The sequence below is a fragment of the Labrus mixtus genome, chromosome 20, assembly GCF_963584025.1.
Source record: "Labrus mixtus chromosome 20, fLabMix1.1, whole genome shotgun sequence".
In the NCBI taxonomy this organism is placed as follows: domain Eukaryota; kingdom Metazoa; phylum Chordata; class Actinopteri; order Labriformes; family Labridae; genus Labrus; species Labrus mixtus.
Window position 1 is genome coordinate 1,293,744 of NC_083631.1, and position 20,083 is coordinate 1,313,826.

At 35.8% G+C, this 20,083-nt stretch overlaps 1 protein-coding gene and 2 long non-coding RNA genes across 3 annotated transcripts in view; 2 read left to right on the forward strand and 1 right to left on the reverse strand.

The window, feature by feature from the left end:
- Window positions 1-20,083, reverse strand: part of LOC132995636 (uncharacterized) — a 169,882-nt gene that overhangs the window by 63,783 nt on the left and 86,016 nt on the right. The gene's annotated exons all lie outside the window — the stretch shown is intronic.
- Window positions 252-18,358, forward strand: LOC132954337 (uncharacterized). The gene is made up of 3 exons (XR_009665745.1): window positions 252-433; window positions 17,574-17,945; window positions 17,988-18,358. It is a non-coding gene; the product is annotated as an uncharacterized LOC132954337 (long non-coding RNA).
- LOC132995645 (uncharacterized) lies at window positions 8,153-13,578 on the forward strand. The gene is made up of 11 exons (XM_061065722.1): window positions 8,153-8,179; window positions 8,795-8,860; window positions 9,926-9,949; window positions 10,334-10,735; window positions 10,915-10,962; window positions 11,085-11,122; window positions 11,345-11,438; window positions 11,642-11,856; window positions 11,967-12,234; window positions 12,453-12,607; window positions 13,194-13,578. Exons 1-11 carry the CDS (start codon window positions 8,153-8,155, stop codon window positions 13,471-13,473), a joined length of 1,617 nt encoding a protein of 538 aa, XP_060921705.1. The 3' UTR covers window positions 13,474-13,578.

Here is a 20,083-nt window from a genome sequence, read left to right on the forward strand (position 1 = left end):
GCGGGACAAGGATCTTGATTGGTCAATGTCAAACCGATGATTTTGCCAGCCTTAAAGGACCAGCTCTGAATAGTACCTTGAGATAAACTGTCGCTAATTTCTTAAGGTTTGTTTATTTGTTTTACGTTATATTATCACAAAATGGTAACGCATTGAATGCCCTTTGGTAGAATTTTATGACCCATGCCCAAAACCAAATCTGATATTACATTTTTATTTATTTTGATCTCTAGTCCAATCTTTGTTTTTTAAACTTTGTTTTATGATTGCAGTATTTGTGGGAAATAAAGCAATGACATGTCACTGAAATATATGCAAATATTTATACTTTTTAAATGTTTTTTTTTCTTTTTTTTTTAACTATAGGATCAATTTATTTTGTGTTATTTCACATGACAGCTGTTTTTGTGTGAACTGGAAATAAACCAACCAGGTCATAACGTGATTTAAAAAAGCAAAATAAAAGTAAGACAATGTCTTCTTTTAAGCAACATATTATCAGAATAAAAAATATTAATATTCTATTTAAAATACATTTATTTTCAATTGTAGGCCAATTCTAATGGTTGGAATATAGATATTCAACCATGCTCCTTTTTAAATAATATTGTTTCCAAAATATAATTATAATTGTTATCGTAGCAGAATTGTAAGGAAAACTATTGTAATCGTAATAGTAAAAACAACTATATAATTATAACAGAATGTGTGAAATAAAATATTAAGTTTTCACTGTAATCGAACTAACATTTTCTTAAACCCAGACACAGCCTACAACTGAAGCATTTTAATCTTTTTCAACAACATCTAAGACAGACACATAATTGTACATTCAGAAGTAGACTACAGCTGCAGTGGGGTTCTATGTATGGAAAGCCGATTGAATATTTAATAGATATCCTCGATATCAAAGCTCAGTTTCCTGAACTAGTGAGGTCTTTGGCCGCACTAGTTTACTAGTAGAACGTTGAAAGACTTACTTGTAAACTAGTAGAAGGCAAAAAGTCCTACATGTTAACTAGTAAGGTGCAAAATATCTACTAGTTAACTAGTAAGATATAGTTTGTGTCTACTAGTTATCTAGTGAGCCTAAAAATGTTTACTAGTTAACTAGTAAGAGCAACAATGTCCACTAGTATCACTAGTGATGCAGTTACACATTTTACTTGTTTACTAGTGAGGCTCTTAAAGTCCACTAGTTAACTAGTTAGTGCAAAAAGCCAACTAGTAACACTAGTTCAGGACATTTTAGTCCTACTAGTGAACTAGTGAGGCTCAAAATGGTTAACTAGTTATCTAGTAAGAGCCAAAATGTCACTAGTTACACTAGTAGTACTCTTTTTGGCATAACTAGTTAACTACTACGGTTTTAAATGCTAACTAGTACTACTAGTGAAAGCCAAAATGCGTACTAGAAACACTTGTTGAAGTACATGCTAATGAGTGGGTAGGATCAGGGCATTCTATGAACCTTACCATTGGTTCTCCATATAGACCTCCACCTTCCACAAATTTAACCCTTTGTAAGCTGTGCTGTGAAGCAACGGCTTCTTCCCTACTTTCCATGGAGAGTAAAACATGAAAATTATATATATATTAAATGTTATAATTGTTTTTTTAAACTTAAAATAAGATAGAAGATAATTTTAGAACTGTTCTCATGATTTTCTTTTTCCTTTTTTATCCCATCAAGACAGTATTTACAGAAAACATAAGAAAGAGTACATCTTAAGGTCAGTAGAGTGATAAAAAACAGCCCAAGGTGCAATTGTAAGTTAAAAATTAATGTGTAAATATTTCATATAAGTTCATGCTGTTCTTAAAAAAGAAAAAAGTTAATCAGATAAAATTATGGACTTTAAAACAACTGGAACATGATACAGAATTTATGTTCTTGTACTTAATACGTTTTAATTTGGCCTAAAGTCGGTAAACTAAGAAAAATAAAGGGATTCAAGATTAGGGCCACGTAAAAGGAAAAAAAACTTATAAACCTTTAGAGATTAAAATTGTTAATTTATGAGAATAAAGTAAAATGTACGAGATTCATTTCTTGTTTAAGTCTATATCAGAAGAGCAGCAACCGCCTGTTCGAAAATGATAAATGTGGAGCATCTTGTTAAAGTAAAGGTTTGACAAATAAGGAAATAGGCTCCTTCCTTGTGTAGTCTGTAAAAACAGTTTGACAAATATATCCGATAAGTTGTTTTATCGGCACATCATCATCACACTGTCATAAAATATCAGGACCCTGAAAATATACTGGAAGTAACTGTAGTTTTCCGAAGAAAGAACCACACTGACTTGGATGAAATTGTCTCTTTTGTGGCAGAGGAAAATGCTTTAGGGGTTCTAGGGGGTAATGTGTACAGTACTAGTACTACTAGTTGACATTTAGGCCTTTACTAGTGCTACTAGTCGTACTAGTAGCACTAGTAGTAGCACTAGTCGCACTAGTCGTACTAATAGCACTAGTCGTACTAGTAGCACTAGTAGTAGCACTAGTCGCACTAGTCGTACTAGTAGCACTAGTAGTAGCACTAGTCGCACTAGTCGTACTAATAGCACTAGTCGTACTAGTAGCACTAGTAGTAGCACTAGTCGCACTAGTCGTACTAATAGCACTAGTCGTACTAGTAGCACTAGTAGTAGCACTAGTCGCACTAGTTGTACTAATAGCACTAGTCGTACTAGTAGCACTAGTCGTACTAGTTGCACTAGTAGCACTAGTCGCACTAGTCGTACTAGTAGCACTAGTCGTACTAGTAGCACTAGTAGCCAGAGGTCTAAAGTAACAAATTACATTTACTCGCGTTACTGTAATTGAGTAGTTTTTTGGTGTACTTACTACTTTTTAAGTCATTTTTAAAATCTGCACTTTTACTTTCACTTAAGTAGGTTTTCTGTTAAGTATTGTAATTCGCTACATTTTCAGAAAGTAAGTAAGAAAAATAGGCCTGCTATGAATGATTTTCCTTCATGGCACCGGAGCGACGACAGACAGAGAGACCCTTTTCTTGGCTCGGTGCCACTTCAGCTAGCACGGATAAGCACCTCCACTACTGTGGGTCTACCTGCTGAAGGTGTTTATAAATGGATGTCTCATTGTCTTAAGTCCAAGATGATTCAAATAAGTTGGCTGTGGCTCTAACTCTTGGGCAAAGAAGTGGCTGAATGCTCTTTCTCACTACAGCCTTCGCGACTACAATCGCCACTGCAGCTCCGCGAAAGCTCCGAGTGATAAACACATTTAGTTCCGGAAAGTCTTTCACAATAAAAGTCCCTTATTACCATTTATGTGATGTGCTTTTATTTTGAAGCAGACGTATGAGGAAGTTGGGTGTTGTAAGCTGCTGCAACTTAACACATCTCAGATGTGTGAAAATAAATACTTCAAACCAAAAAGATTCAGTTAGAAGCTTCAGTAGCTAATAGGTAAACAAACAGTGACTAAAACATCTAATATTTCAGCTCATACAGGCTCATTTTAGAACAATAAATGGATTGTCTTTCATCTCAGGTTTAGTTGCAGCTACATCAGCCTTTGAGGCTGTCTTTGAGACTAAGAATAACAAAACTAAAAACACTAAAATACTCTACACTGTTTATGATTGAGACAAAGTCCTCTTTAGTATTTTCTTAAATAGTTAAATAAACATTTCCCTTCATAAAACAGCTGAATACTTGAACATATAAACCCATTATTTATATTTTGTTCTTGTCAATGGTGTAGAAAAGAAAATGTTTATCTGAAAAGATAAACTTTGCAAAGATTTGCCTTTAATTAAAAAAAACTTTGAGATTAATATCCTCTCGTCCTTTTTCACGACACACGAGAGACACGTTGTTAAAAAAAGTAACTAAGTAACTTTTACTTAAAGTACATTTTAAACTAGTTACTTTTTACTTGTACTTCAGTAAAATTTCATTAAAGTAACAGTACTTTTACTTGAGTACTAGTACTACTAGTGCAACTAGTGCTACTAGAAAGAGCCTAAATGTCCACTAGTAGCACTAGTACTACTAGTACTACTAGTGCAACTAGTGCTACTAGAAAGAGCCTAAATGTCCACTAGTAGCACTAGTACTACTAGTGCAACTAGTGCAACTAGTGCTACTAGTAAGAGCCTAAATGTCCACTAGTAGTACTAGTACTGTAGACATTAGCAGCGTATATTAGTATAGCACCATCTGGTGGGCATTTGCAAGTAGTATCTTAATTTTATGCTTTAAACATAAAAACATGACTCCTCATATGATAAAATAAATCTTAAGGTATGTTGCTTGTGCACTTATCTGAACTGTAAACATAAAAGGAAGACAGTCAAGTATGATCAATGGCTCTTATATCTGCTCACTGCCATATGTATCTTTACAGCTGGGCTTACTCAAAGCTAAACCAAAAAAAAAGATCAAGTCCATAACATACTAATCCTGCAACTGACACCTAATGGCCGAAATGCATATCTCTCTGCAGCTACTTATTGTACAAGGTTTATTTATCCAGATGTAAGAGGCTGACTTTATGTTTATAAAAAATAAATCATTAAAACATTTTTTTTATTAAGTTTCAGGCTTGTTACTTTTTTCCTATTATATTTTCTTTTTTGTATTAGTTTTATAATTCAGTATACACTTGTCCTAAATCGTAAATATTTTATACAATATTTTACATGATCGTCTAGCAGATAAATTAAATATAAACACATTTCTTTCATGATTTTTAAAAAAATGATTTCATTTTTTAGTTTGCAAGGTTCAAACTAGTATTTCTTTCATATTTTATATTGCCAAATTTTCAATGGCAAGAAAAAAGCAAGAATCCTTAACATTAATGTTGTGCGAGATTTTATTTTATTCTATCATACTAATATATATAACTATTAAGTGACTGAGTATTGTTTATTTTTTGACAAATACTGCAATAATGAATAATCATTAGTGATTTTTAGAACAAATAAAACTAAGTTTAAAAAACTAAAAAGTTGGACTAGAGATCAAAACGTCTCTGTAACATGAACAACAATGTAACATCAGATTGTGATTTAATCTGTGCATGGGTCATAAAATTCTACCAAAGGGCATTCAGTCAGTTACCATTTTGTGATAATATAACATGAAACAAATGAACAAACCTTCAGAAATTAGTGCTGGTTTAACCCAAGGTACTATTCAGATCTGGCCCTTTAAGGCTGGCAAAATCGTAGGTTTGACATTGACCAATCAAAATTCTTGTCCTGCCTGCTTCATTATCATGCGGTCCACTAGTGCTACTAGTACTACTAGTGGACTGCCAGTTGACCTTTACAAGTTAACTAGTAAGGACCAAATGTCCACTAGTTACACTTGTGAAACGCATTTCGACTTTACTAGTAAACTAATGATGTTCAAAAAGCTTAACTAGTTTATTACTAAGGGCATAAATGTCACTAGTACCACTAGTTGCAGTCTAATTGACCTTACTAGTTAACAAGTAGGGCTCAAGATGTTTACTAGTAGTACTAGTAAAAGAAAAATGCACACTAGTATCACTACTTTGGTCTTCAAGGCCTCACTAGTAAACTAGTGAGGCTTTAAATGCGCACTAGATAACTAGAACGAGTCAAAATGTCCACTAGTTTACCAGTTAGACCATGTGTGACCTTGCTAGTTAACTAGTGAGGCCAAACACAGTTAACTAGTTAATAAGTAATTGCAAAATGTCCACTAGTTGTACTAGTAAGGTTTTTTTTGGCAGTACTAGTTAACTAGTTAGATAAATTGTCGGTCACAAGTTAACTAGTAGTCAACAGATCAGACTACTAGTTGACATCTGTGTTCAACTAGTTAACTAGTAGGGTTTTAACTGTTCAGCATGTAAACTTGTCAAATGATATCATTCAACTAGTTTACTAGTCGAAAGCAAATGTCCACTAGTATGCTGTTTTGTCTGCAACTAGTTTACTAGTGCCACACAAAGTCTTCAACTAGTTTACTAGTGAGTCCAAAAAGACACCAGCTAGTTCAACTAGTGGACAAAAAGGCACTGACTAGTTTACTCGTAAACTGTATAGGGCTTTACTAGTAAACTAGTAAGGTTAAAACCGTCCTCAGTAGTGTGACTAGTTGACATTTTAGCTACTACATGTTAACTAGTAAACGTTTCCGAGCCTCACTAGTTAACTAGTAGGTTTAAAAATATTCCAACTAGTGTTACTAGTTGACACATTTTATCTTACTAGTGACCTAGAAAGGTAAAATACATCTTCACTAGTGTTACTAGTTACCATTATGAGATTAACTAGTTATCTAGTTAGCATTTGTGTCTAACTAGTTAACTAGTAAGATGAAAACAGATATCGACTAGTAAGCTAGTTCTAATCCTGCAATCCAACTAGTTGACTAGTGTGCAATATGTAAATGCGGTGGGTGGGATTATAACCACATCCTGGGTCCTGATTTGATGTTATTTTTGTCCTTGATTTTTAGAGCATATCGTAAACCTCAATCCACACTTATCCCCCACATCCTCGTTATCATTTTGTGCAACAAGTGTTACTAGTGACATTTTAGATCTAGCTAGTTTACTAGTAAAATGCTTAAGTCTCACTAGTTAACTAGTATGACTTGTAAAAATGATACTAGTGCAACTAGTGGAAATTTGTTCTCTTACTAGTTAACTAGTGAACATTTAGAGCCGCACTAGTTAACTAGTAAGAATTGAATTGAATTTATTTATTTAATAGGGACAATGCAATTTAACATAATTTCAATACAAAGCATGAAACTGATGTGCTGCATAAAGAGTATATAGCTATTGCTAATTTCCAACTCGTGTCCCCAGTTGGGCCTTTATGTAAACAAACAGATTAAAATGTACAACATTCAGTTACATAAAACCCCATAACACGATATGAGGATACATTAAAATACATGTACAACAATACAAATGTTATAAACCAGTTTAAAATGGAGACTAATAAAGCCATCTCTAGTACAACTAGTGGACCTTTCTGCTCTTACTAGTTAACTTGTAAAAACTTTTTATCCTAACTAGTTAGCTAGTATGGTCCATATATATGCCTTTCTAGCTTACTAGTGGACATTTTGGCTCTTACTAGTTAACTAGTAAACATGTTTAGACGCACTAGTTAACTAGTATATCTATCTATAAATCTCAGTCACTAACCACCTACTTTCCTGGGAGTTCTTGAGCTCTCCTAGGCTCCTCAAGATCGTCGGTTGACGGCTTGCCAGAACAACCCCCACCCCACCACTACCCCCTCCCCACCGGATCGTGGGTTGGCGGCCTGCCAGAACAACCCCCCCACACCCCCTCCCCTCCCCACCGGATTGCTGATGGACGGTCTACCTCCCCCCACCCCCTTGCTCTCTATCCCTCTTCCTGCATCATATCCCATCTCTCCCCCGATCCCTTTCCAAGCCCGGCGCAGTCTAGGCCTGTGAAGACTGTTTCGTCATGAGCTGGGGATCCGGCCGAAGATTTCTGCCTTTTAATAAGGCAGTTTTTTCTTACCACTGTAACTTTTGCTGCTTTGCTAAAGTGCTCATGATGGATAGGCCGGATCTTTGTAACATAGCAATAAGTAAGGTCTTTTACCTGCTTTTTGTAACATAACAATGAGTAAGGTCTTTTTACCTGCTTCTTGTAAAGTGTCTCGAGATAACACTTGTTATGAGTTGACGCTATACAAATAAAAGTTGATTGATTGATTGATAGTAGACACACAATTTTTTGTACTAGTTAACTAGTAGATATTTTGCACCTTACTAGTTAACATGTAGGAATTTTTGCTGTCTACAAGTTTACTAGTAAGCCTTTTAACGTTCTACTAGTAAACTAGTGCGGCCAAAGACCTCACTAGTACAGGAAACTGAGTTTTGATATCAAGGATTTCTAATATATGTTCAATCGGCTTTCCATACCTATGTGCTTTTTATGCTTTTTTCACGGTCAAATATAACCAGAAGGGGGCGGCAGACATCAACTGCTAATCGAAGCTATCGGTGTCATGAGCCAGACTTCAGAAGAAGCTGCCACAGAAAGTGGTTTTAATAATGTTATTAATCGCGTGTGGAATGCGCTGGATGTGGCAAGAAAAATAACTGGCAATGCAAAGGAGTGAAAGCAACATTTTGAGTGCCACCAGAAATGCTTTCCGGAGACGAAGAAGAGCAGGTCCGATGACAGGTAAGTAGCATGTGTAAGCCCTCTTAAATTAGCATTAGCACCAACTGGTAAAGTTCGGTTTGATTAGTTTATTTCAGTATGTCCATTTTCAGTGTCAATGCTGAATTGGAAGGGGCTTTTAAACGAATCCTTTTTGTTTTAATTTCATAGTCAAGTCTAAGCAGAAGGCTAGCTATGGGTGTCCTATGTGTAGCTAACAGAAACTATCGGAAAAATCCGGACCTAATTCTCAGTAGGAATGCGCAGCTTTTGCGTCTGACAAACTGTGACACAGTCTAATTTATAAATCAAAAGCTAATGGTTAAATTCTGCCTAAACTTCGCTGCAGAACAAATAGCCTCTCTGTGCTTTGCTGTTTTCAATGGTAACTGCACCGTTACTACAGTGTCTCTGATGACTCATTGACATTTTTCTGTGATCATGAAAACAATTCCGCCTCTGGATAACCGATAACTATTTTTTTGCAATAATGTAGCCTATGTTAATGTTACTTTGACATTACCGTTATCTTTATAATCTGGGGTGTAGACCATACATACTAAGGTGTCACTCAACTTTCTAATGAACTGGAAGGTGTACTCTGTGCACGCTGTTTTTCCTCAGTATGTGGACAGAATTGAGAACCATCAGTATGATAATGCATCCGAGACAGCGAGGAAGCGAGAACAGGTTCGGATGGCTTAACTCCACAATCAGACACGAAACAAGAGAAAACTTTGCGAAGCAAAAATCTTTATGCAGTATGCTTTGTGAATTGGACCTTAAGGGAGCAAAAATCAGGCGCATATGATGCGCAATTCATAGAGCTGTTTGAAGCCACAATACATTCCTATGGTCAATTTTCCTCTCAATATGTAATGATAAGCATATTGAAGTACGGATGTTTTCTGACAATATTCAAAAAATAAATCTGGACATGATTTTCGTGCAGTATTGAGTGTAATGATGTTAAGAGAAGCCCCCAAAACTTTTCAATGCATGGATTGTATAAGTCGATCATACATCACTTTAAGGGGGGCCTGCCACTTTGATTTAGAGGGCTTCTCTGTAAAGATCTCAGTAATTTTAAATTAGATATTGCACAAATATATGTGCTGTACGAGAGTTAACAGCAGCGACTAAGGGAGAATGTTATGAACATTAAAATATTAAAATGGTATGTCAATGACTGAGGACAGAATGAACATAATGAGTACATAATGTACATAATAAGGTGATTCTTGCAATAACATGTAATACACTATATTTTTGGAGTACACCTGGAGTTTGGAGAGTAAAGCTGTTCCTGCTACCAAATGCTGATGAAGTTGTCCTTCCATCTCATTCAGAATGCTGTAAACTAAGACAAATAGGCTTAGGTAAGATACACATGTATTAGTTTTGAAAGTGAGCATTCATTTGAGTTTTTTAATGACACCACAAACACCACAGTTACATAATCTCATTGCAGTACCATTTATCTGACATGTTTTGGAAGGTGGACTTGCCCTTACTGTGCTATATAAAATGATTGTAAGATTTTAAGCTTGCACCATAAAAAAAATAAAAATAAAATCATATTGTGCATGAGGCACAAATATCCACATCATATGCTCACGACATAACAAATATAACAATATATGTTGTTAAAGGCTTATAAAGACACTGTAAGGCCTTAACTCTCAGTCGGTGGTTAGAAAGAAAAAATGAGTCAACATATCATACTCACTGACATAAATTTGTATTGTTTTTCAGGAATCCCAAGAAATGATTTACCAGGTGGGTTCTCAAATACAGGTTACGTACAACTTTCTTGGACTTTTTCAGAGTTTAATAATTACATCTGCCAGAGCTTTCCCATGGTTAGCCTGAATGTCATTGGATGTCATCTTAAAAGATGACATCCAATGACATATGACATAGATATAAAAGCATATTAAAACATCAAATTCAAAATTAAGATCACACACAAACGACTCAACATGGATTAGGAATCAACACAAAGAGACACGCATCAATTCAACATTTCTTGTGCCGTCTATTGTGTCTATTACACTGCCGTTACAGGTGAGTTTTTTTGTTTTATTTGTTCTATTAGGGCAGCACTCCTTTTTGAATTTTAGCATACTGATGAGAATGATCAAACATGCCTTTTCCATTTAGATCCCCGAACCTGAAGGCGCTCATAGCCCACCAGAAACATCTCCACCAGCTGGACCTGAGACAGCTTCACAGTCTCTAGCTTCTTCAGCATCCACACAACTGATGACCACACCAACTGCTGCATCGACAGCCATCAGACCTGCAGCCTCAACCACTGCCCCTGCAGCCATTGATGTATTTTCATCCCAATCCCCTTCATCACTGGCCCTCAGACCTCAAGCCTCACCTTCTGCCCCCCAGGTTACACCCCCTGCTCCTACGGTTCCTATGAACACGCCAGCATTCACATCTAACAGTAATTCTCATGTAAGTGCAGAGTCCCCTCCCCTTAATGCCATGTCACTCTCTTCAACTCTTGACATTGATGGAAGCTCACCAAGGACAGACTCGAACCCATCACTTGTAAGTTGCTGCAAAAAAAGAGTAAATTTTGTATCTAATTCTGATTATTCAGACTAAAGTAAACAGTAGGCTAATCTTAATGATTTAGAGCTGTATTAAAAGATAATCGTTCTAATTTTTTAAAGCTAACCTCAGTAAAATGCAGTTAGATATACATTGTAACTCTTTTCTATCAATAGGAGGCAAGTTTGGATCCTGCACAGTGGCTGAATGCTGGTACCCCAGAGGTAAACTTTTACATGACAAAAGTTAATTTTTCTTATTGTTTACCATTTAATGTGTTCTATTAAATTTTTCAAATATATTGACTTTAACGGGAACATTCCACACAATATTTTTTACTTTACAGGTCTTTTACAGAAGGGCACATGTGGAACCACCTAATAGGTATTTTTTATGTTAATAAAAACAGGAACCATGTGTGACACCTGGCTTTACATTAATTTACACTCATAATACCCAACTTTACATAGATTTGACTAATAATGATATCTGAATACACCAGATTATCCCCAAAACTGTACCAAAAATGTTTGGGTTCAGAAATTATTTTTTGAAATGCCTTAAAGTTATATTGACACTTACAAAGAAATCTGTCTGCCGTTTTAGTACTTCTATCAATGACTTTGTCGTTGATGATTCAGAGGAAGGGGAAGAGGACGATATTATTGCAGTTCCTTTTGAAAGTGACATGCCTACGTCGGTAAGTTTTATTTTTTTTCCTAACAAAAACCGATAAGTGTAATTTTAATAATTTTGAATAACTAGCCATTTCACATACTCACAATAAAAATAATTGTATATTGCTGTTTTTAAAGATATTCTAAGATCATCAGTCCTATTTAGTGACCAACCTCTTTTGCCAGTCATTTTTATTGTATACTTTATACATTTATTATTCTTCAGGAGGAAGTGGATCTTGCCATAATTCTGAGCGCTTTTCGAGAGGATCACCTTTCTGGGGGCGTCATTTCCACTTGTTGCATCAGGAGGAAAAAGCTTCTGGAGAGTGCCATTAAAGCAATCTCCAGAGTCACTTTCTGTTGGACCGATTCACCACAGATTGAGTTTGTAGGAGAAGATGCAGATGATATGGGGGGACCACAGCGAGAGTTTTTCAGGTCTTTGTACCCTCAATATTTTCTAAATATTTTCCTCAAAATGTGTTCATGTTTTCAAGTCATTGCATTGTTAGATCGTTTGATTTGTCTTTGCTGTTGCTCTATTCTAGACTCTTGATGATAGCGGTTCAGACCTCTCTTGGCATTTTCGAAGGAAAGGCTGGCCAGGTCTTTCTTAGTTACGACCAAGCAGCATTAGACCAAAATAAGTACTTCAAAGCTGGGAATCTTATCGCTTGGTCGATTGCACATGGAGGTCCATGTATCAAAGCCCTGGATCCCAGCCTCTTCCAGCTGATGTGTGGCCAGGAGCCACAGCTTGAGCAGTTTGACTGGCAGTTGCTGCCTGACCCAGATGTGCAAAGCAAAGTCAAAAGGGTACTTAATATTTATTATGTTATTAATTTTGGGGATTTTAAACAAACCATTTTTAACTGGTAGACAATATATCAATTTGTTCAATTCTTGATAAACACTTTTTAACACAAGTTAAGAACATTGCTCTATAAATAAAGATTACTATTAAATCTCAGATCATATTATTGCTTAATTTGAAACTCCAGCTAAATTGTTCTCACTCAGATTTTGCTATTTAGATCCTAGAGTGCAAGACTGCAGGGGACCTGACAGCACTCCAGAAAGACTTGGGGGACTGGATTAATGAGTGTGGTGTCCCATTCATATTCACAGCTACAATTGAAGACATACCAAAAATCTATGCTTATGTGGTGAAGCACTACATCTTTCTCAGGTAAAAATGTATATACAACTGAAATAGGCCTAAAAAAAAACCAACAACTACAAAACCCTACAAAAATCTATACTATCAACTTGAAAATTGTTATGTAAATTTGGACAATGTTAAAGTGAATTCTTTTAACAAATGTAAAAGTAAGTAAACCTTTAATCCATCTCCTACGAAAATTGACATTTCAACATTTAAATGTTTGGATTAACAGGACAAAAAGCTACCGTAAATCATCAATCTAGCAACACATTTATATAAAATATTGATGATAGTGTCACAAATTACCAGGACAGAAAGAAATACTACCAGCTGTAGGTCAGACAGATGTTTTTTGTAGTGTTGTACAGGTGTTTTACTGTAATGGGTTGCCTCTGTTCTTTCTGTCCTGGTCATGGCTGCTAAAACCAAAAAGCTACTGTAAAGATACATTTAAGAAACTGTAATTTCATACTTGAATAGTATTTTGAAACATTTTTATTTTTGATCCAGTTTTCAGTCCCTTCCCAAAACATAAGCACATTTTAAAAAATATCTGTGATTCTAAACTTCTGAATGGTTTTATTCATGTTCTATCTCTGTTGGTTTATAGAACGGCCAGAATGGTACACCAGTTCACAGAGGGAATGAACACTTTTGGGAAGCTGTGGGACCTGGTAAAGGGGAACTGGATTGCCTTCCTACCATTGTTCACCAACATGCAGGAGCCTTTGTCAAAGGCAGCATTCAAGGCCATCTTCACTTACAGTTACAGCAGTAGAGGAACCAACCGACGTGAGGAAGAGGAGGACACCATCTACTGCTGGGAGCTGGTTCTGAACATGATTGAAGGAACATTTTATTATTTTAAGAACACTATAAAATTTAATTAACGCCTACAAAGTCCATTTAAAATGTACTGTGACACAGGTCAAATAATGAAAGTGTAAATGTGGGATGTAATTTCAGTATAGAAAAATGTGGTCCAGAGAGTCATGTTTACAAACTATACATTTTTTAGCTGGGGTAACTAGGTAGCTAAGTAGCTAAGTAGCTAAGTAGCTGGGGTGGAATATATACAGTTCTCATCTTTTCACGTTAGACAATTGATGTAGACATGAATGGTCATTTCTTTTATTTATTTATTTTCCCTGGCAGACAAATTGACTGAACTCCTATTCGAAGACCTTCTGATATTCATCACTGGTGCAGATGAAGTCCCTGCCCTTGGGTTTCCAAATAAGCCCTGCATCGACTTCTTTGAACAGGAGTCAGGCCAGTGACGTTTGCCCTACGCCTCAACTTGCATGATGTGCTTGTTCCTTCCTAGAGGAATCACGCAGGAGGACGAATTACATCGGTTGCTTTTTCAGGCCACTAAAGACTCTTTGGGATTTGGAAAGGTTTAGTCCTTATCAAGTTAAGCTCAGAGTAGCAGAATCCTGGCAGGATTAGCTGATACTTTCAGTCAGTTTGCATCATCTTAACTAAAAAAAAAACAATGTTAAAATATGGCTAGTCCCCCCTAACAAGTTCTAAAGTCTGTGTTCTTGTTTATGTAAACTCTACATTGGTGCTTGTAAAGCCTGCTACTTATGACCATTTTATTATTGACTAATGAGCCAATGAGAAACCGTATTTGCATGACAGCCTTGTTTTTGTGATGTAAAGCTCAGGATGAGAGGCTAAATGTTATCATTTCTTACTGCTTTGTTCTAGGTTGTTTGTCACATAAATTCTGCTTGATCTCATAGAAACATGGCAGTCATGGAAATATATGTTGTTTGACATATTGTTTTAATATTCAAATGTTTTGCCACTAAATGCCAGACATTAACAGAAACAGTTTATTATTATTTGCAGTCTTCATCCGTCTTGTTTGTCTGTCCAATAGTCAAAATCTAAAATATTAATTCTACTTTCATGTGAGAATGATAGCATTAAGTATCATTTTAAAATGCAAATATTATAGACTTTTCTTACAACTTTAAAAATATCCAATTCTGCAATATTTCAGATACATCTTCTGTCAGTTGCTTGAACTTCTAATTGACTCATTGTTAAAGATAATTAAATTCTCATCTTCATGATCACATGATAGTAAAATAAATATTTTTCAGTTTGAGGTTATGACAATAAAGCGGGTAAAACAAGTCAGATGAAGAGGTCCTCTTAGTCTGCTGCAACTTACAATGAGCATTTTCTGTAGATTTCTGGCCTTTTCAAAGGTAGTCATTAGTATTACTTGTTGCAGGTTGTAAACACATTTAAGTTGGGCCCCTCCTCCTGGGCTCATCTCCATCCCCATTGGCTGTCGAAAACACATCAGCTCCCCACACAGAAATGTCCCAAGTCAACTAAAACATCAATATCCAGACAGAGGACAGTCTGTCTACAGACCAAGTCACCACCACACATTTACTGTATAGAGGCAATAAGTAATGACTGAGTGGCATTGCATTTTTTTTTTTTTTGATAAAGTTTCTGCCTCCATCATTTTATTGTCTTTTCAAAACAATAATTAGTAAGTTGATTGTGTTCCGAGAATAATGTTTTGAAGCTCTCTTGCACACACAAGATACCTGTCCTTTAAGTGTGTTATTCCAGCAATTGCATTTTGAAGAGCCTGGTGTTGAGTGGTTGTTGCACAATCATTGCTCGTTCCAAGTCTTCTCTGTTTGCTTGTAACTGGGTTAGCTGTATGCCATGTCTTGCCGAGCAAGCCTCAAGATTTTGTTCAATTTAAGGGTCAACTCCAAAAACATTGTTAAGAGCTGTTGACTCCTGCTCAATGTTGGCCAGCATGCCCTCCATCCATATTTATGTTGGTGTACGGTCATTAGCCGTTCTAATTTTATGGTTGTTCCAAGCTTTTCTAAATAAATCTAGACGTTTTTAGATTTCGGGCTTGTAAACTACTTGTAGAGCCATTTTCTGAAAGTTATCTTCAGGGTTCAGGATTTGTTCATCTTCGAAAGAATAGAAAAGTGTGTAGAAGTAGTGCACAACCTGCTGAAAAACATCTCTCCAAAGACGTTCAATACGTTGGTTGTGTACAGACTGACCGGCAATGTGACCTGCATGTCCTTGTCCCCGCAGAAGGTTCATCAAAAGAGCAACCAGAGTGTTCTCCCCTCCGATCTGACTCTGGAGGGTAACCCATAAAGACAGGTGGCTCGAACAAAATTAGTTAACACTGTCAAAGTTGTGTTGTCTGTACTGCAGTTGATGTAAATTATTAATCTGGAGTTCCCATCAATACCAGCATGCGTCACAAACCCCCACCTGTAAAACATTTAAAATAAAAATGAACAATTGATTACTTCTTTACACATAAACCCTTACAGATCATTCTATCACATTTAAACCACAAAATTCATGAATTTTAATATTGTTGATCAAAAAGATTGAGATAGAGAAAGAAGATGATAATGAAATGTAGATTAAGCTGGATTGGGGAGAGGTCATACCATATTAAAAAAAATCTAGACGTTAACAAAGACAATGAAAACAAATCAACTAAACCCATCTAATATGACTCAATAATACTCCCAGCAATAAAGATGTGCAATTACCGAATGAGACGCATATGGCCATCTATGTGCCATAAACTATTTGGAAATGGCACATGGTACGTTCTCCTTGTCACAGTCTGACTCTATCTCTGGGCTGCAGCGGCTGGATCAGTGCGGTTAAGGGTCTCTCGAACTCTTCATCTTTGCACTACAATCCCTTCTGAACGCAGGAATGCCCAAATCATCTGAAAGGAGTTCATAATTGAAAGCTGTTACGATAAAGTTCATTTTTGTAAAAGGATACAAAAGAATATGTTGCAGTATGCTTACTTCTGAGCCTGATCTTGGAAACTGGTTATGGAGTCTCCTGATGTGGTCTTCTAGGTGAATTTCACTAATGAAATTAAACCTCTTTCTTGCTGAAATCTGAAAAGATTTCATTTTCTTATGAAGGTAGGAGGAGGAACAGCTGAGCATCCTTGCCATGGCTCTGACTGAAACCTTGAGTAAGGAGCAGCTGAATTTGCTCCCTTGTAATGTCAAGCGCAGGTCTCCCTCGTCTCCCTAAAAATATTTAAATAAAAGAATTCAGTAATATAGAAATCCAAATATTCCGGTGATTTCATGCAGCACAGTAGTAAAAAAGAAAACAGTTTTTTTGCCATACCATATTTTCAGTATGCCAAATTAGTTGTCCTCCTAAACATACAGTATGTAGGCCCAAAATTAGTCATTTAAGTTATTGGACCAATGTGGGTAGCTCACTGAAATCAGAGTATTTAAATTATACCATGTGTTGAAACTGGATGGCTGGGAAGAAGACCTACATAGATTTTCATGTTACAAAGACTAATTGCAGTTACAAAAAATGACCAAATAATGACTGGTGCAAAGTGGTTTCATTGTTTCAGTCACTTCTAAGTCTTTATAGTTACCCATCACACTGTTTCAATTTGGTTACCTAATGGGTCCCTGAATTAGTCTTGAATATCAAATCTGATAAGTAATATCAAACACGACAAAACCGACAAAAAATATAATAATTTAACAAACTTACCAGAATGCAGAATACTGCCTGCTTGGAAACCAGCAACTGTAGCTGCGGGTGCAGTGATTACAGATTTGAGATCTGTGAGACTTTGGATTAAATTCCTCAAAGTGTCGACGCTAATGGCATCCTCAACTCTTCTTAAGTTAGCGATTGAAATATTGAGAGTGTGAACTTCTCTTGGACCTGCAGATCCTTGATGAAAGGCTCTTTCAATAGCTATACATCTCCTTCTAATGAGCCTAAGGACAGTGTCAGCCATGTCTGCGTTTAAAACTGTAGCATTTGGGAAATTTCCTTAACCAATAAACAAGCAGTCACATTGACCAAAAGCTTAACCAATCAAATAGGCAGCTTCTTTGTATTCCCCTCCCCCGTACCCATCCAATTTCATGGAAGCTTTGCTAGTGCTTGTGACTAGTCCTACTAGTACTACTGGTGCGACTAGTGCGACTGGTGTGACTAGTGCTACTAGTGCAACTAGTGCTACTAGTAAAGGCCTAAATGTCAACTAGTAGTACTAGTACTGTAGACATTAGCAGTATATATACGTATAGCACGATCTGTGGGGCATTTGCAAGTAGTACAATTTTTAACCTTCACTTTACATAATAAAATTACATTTTTAGGGCTCATTTATACGATGGAGTAGAGCCATCTTAAAGAAAAAAAGAGAAAAACATTTGAGATTAATCTTGTATATGTACAAGAATAAACATGTAAATTTAGGAGAATAAAAAAATGATGAAAGGAGAACCCCTAAAGCATTTTCCTCTGCCACAAAAGAGACAATTTCATCCAAGTCAGTGTGGTTCTTTCTTCGGAAAACTACAGTTACTTCCAGTATATTTTCAGGGTCCTGATATTTTATGACAGTGTGATGATGATGTGCCGATAAAACAACTTATCGGATATATTTGTCAAACTGTTTTTACAGACTACACAAGGAAGGAGCCTATTTCCTTATTTGTCAAACCTTTACTTTAACAAGATGCTCCACATTTATCATTTTCGAACAGGCGGTTGCTGCTCTTCTGATATAGACTTAAACAAGAAATGAATCTCGTACATTTTACTTTATTCTCATAAATTAACAATTTTAATCTCTAAAGGTTTATAAGTTTTTTTTCCTTTTACGTGGCCCTAATCTTGAATCCCTTTATTTTTCTTAGTTTACCGACTTTAGGCCAAATTAAAACGTATTAAGTACAAGAACATAAATTCTGTATCATGTTCCAGTTGTTTTAAAGTCCATAATTTTATCTGATTAACTTTTTTCTTTTTTAAGAACAGCATGAACTTATATGAAATATTTACACATTAATTTTTAACTTACAATTGCACCTTGGGCTGTTTTTTATCACTCTACTGACCTTAAGATGTACTCTTTCTTATGTTTTCTGTAAATACTGTCTTGATGGGATAAAAAAGGAAAAAGAAAATCATGAGAACAGTTCTAAAATTATCTTCTATCTTATTTTAAGTTTAAAAAAACAATTATAACATTTAATATATATATAATTTTCATGTTTTACTCTCCATGGAAAGTAGGGAAGAAGCCGTTGCTTCACAGCACAGCTTACAAAGGGTTAAATTTGTGGAAGGTGGAGGTCTATATGGAGAACCAATGGTAAGGTTCATAGAATGCCCTGATCCTACCCACTCATTAGCATGTACTTCAACAAGTGTTTCTAGTACGCATTTTGGCTTTCACTAGTAGTACTAGTTAGCATTTAAAACCGTAGTAGTTAACTAGTTATGCCAAAAAGAGTACTACTAGTGTAACTAGTGACATTTTGGCTCTTACTAGATAACTAGTTAACCATTTTGAGCCTCACTAGTTCACTAGTAGGACTAAAATGTCCTGAACTAGTGTTACTAGTTGGCTTTTTGCACTAACTAGTTAACTAGTGGACTTTAAGAGCCTCACTAGTAAACAAGTAAAATGTGTAACTGCATCACTAGTGATACTAGTGGACATTGTTGCTCTTACTAGTTAACTAGTAAACATTTTTAGGCTCACTAGATAACTAGTAGACACAAACTATATCTTACTAGTTAACTAGTAGATATTTTGCACCTTACTAGTTAACATGTAGGACTTTTTGCCTTCTACTAGTTTACGAGTAAGTCTTTCAACGTTCTACTAGTAAACTAGTGCGGCCAAAGACCTCACTAGTTCAGGAAACTGAGCTTTGATATCGAGGATATCTATTAAATATTCAATCGGCTTTCTATATGGGTGTGACATGCAGTGTAAAAGCGCTTTGAGTAGTTGGAAGACTAGAAAAAGCTCAAGTCCATTTATCAAGTCCATTAGTGTGTTTAACTGTCAAGAGTGCTCCTCGTTTGCTGTATTTGCATTTTAACCGCAACACTACAGACAAAATGCTTTGAAAAAGCAGTGCAGAATACTAAATCTGTGAATTTCCTTTAAGAGATCTTCATTGAATTACAATTTAGAGAAATCTTATTTGTTGAATAATACTGTTGTTGTGTTTTTTTCATTTATTCTTTTTCTTTTTGTAGTTTTCTTTATGTGAAGAAAACTTCACTGGTGACCACTGGCTGAACTTTGTTCTTTTTCCTGTATTAATGACTGAAGTTTTTCAAAAACGTGCCACATATGGGCCTACCCTCCCTAAATTCTTTAGCATCTAGACTCCATCTGGATGTGATAAGCAAATCTCTCCTGCCATCTTCTTTTGAATGGTTTACATGTACAACTTATTTGGAACAGCAGATATGTTTTTAAGGGAAACATAATGGCAAACAAATTGTATTGTCTATTAACAGACTAAAAAAGCTTCTTAATTGATTTACTTAATTGATTTACTTACTGACAGGTCCATTTTTACAGATATTTGTATATTTAATTTTCTGCCAAGGCAGTCAGTCTTACATTACATCATCCACTTGTGACAGATATTTCACTTGTTT

Excerpts from the sequence above, each read along its gene's own strand:
- LOC132995645 (XM_061065722.1), top strand. The coding sequence starts at position 8,153 with ATGCTTTCCGGAGACGAAGAAGAGCAG. Across the intron at positions 8,861-9,925 it reads CAGCGAGGAAGCGAGAACAG|GAATCCCAAGAAATGATTTA; the intron begins GTTCGGATGGCT and ends ATTGTTTTTCAG. Across the intron at positions 9,950-10,333 it reads CCCAAGAAATGATTTACCAG|ATCCCCGAACCTGAAGGCGC; the intron begins GTGGGTTCTCAA and ends TTTTCCATTTAG.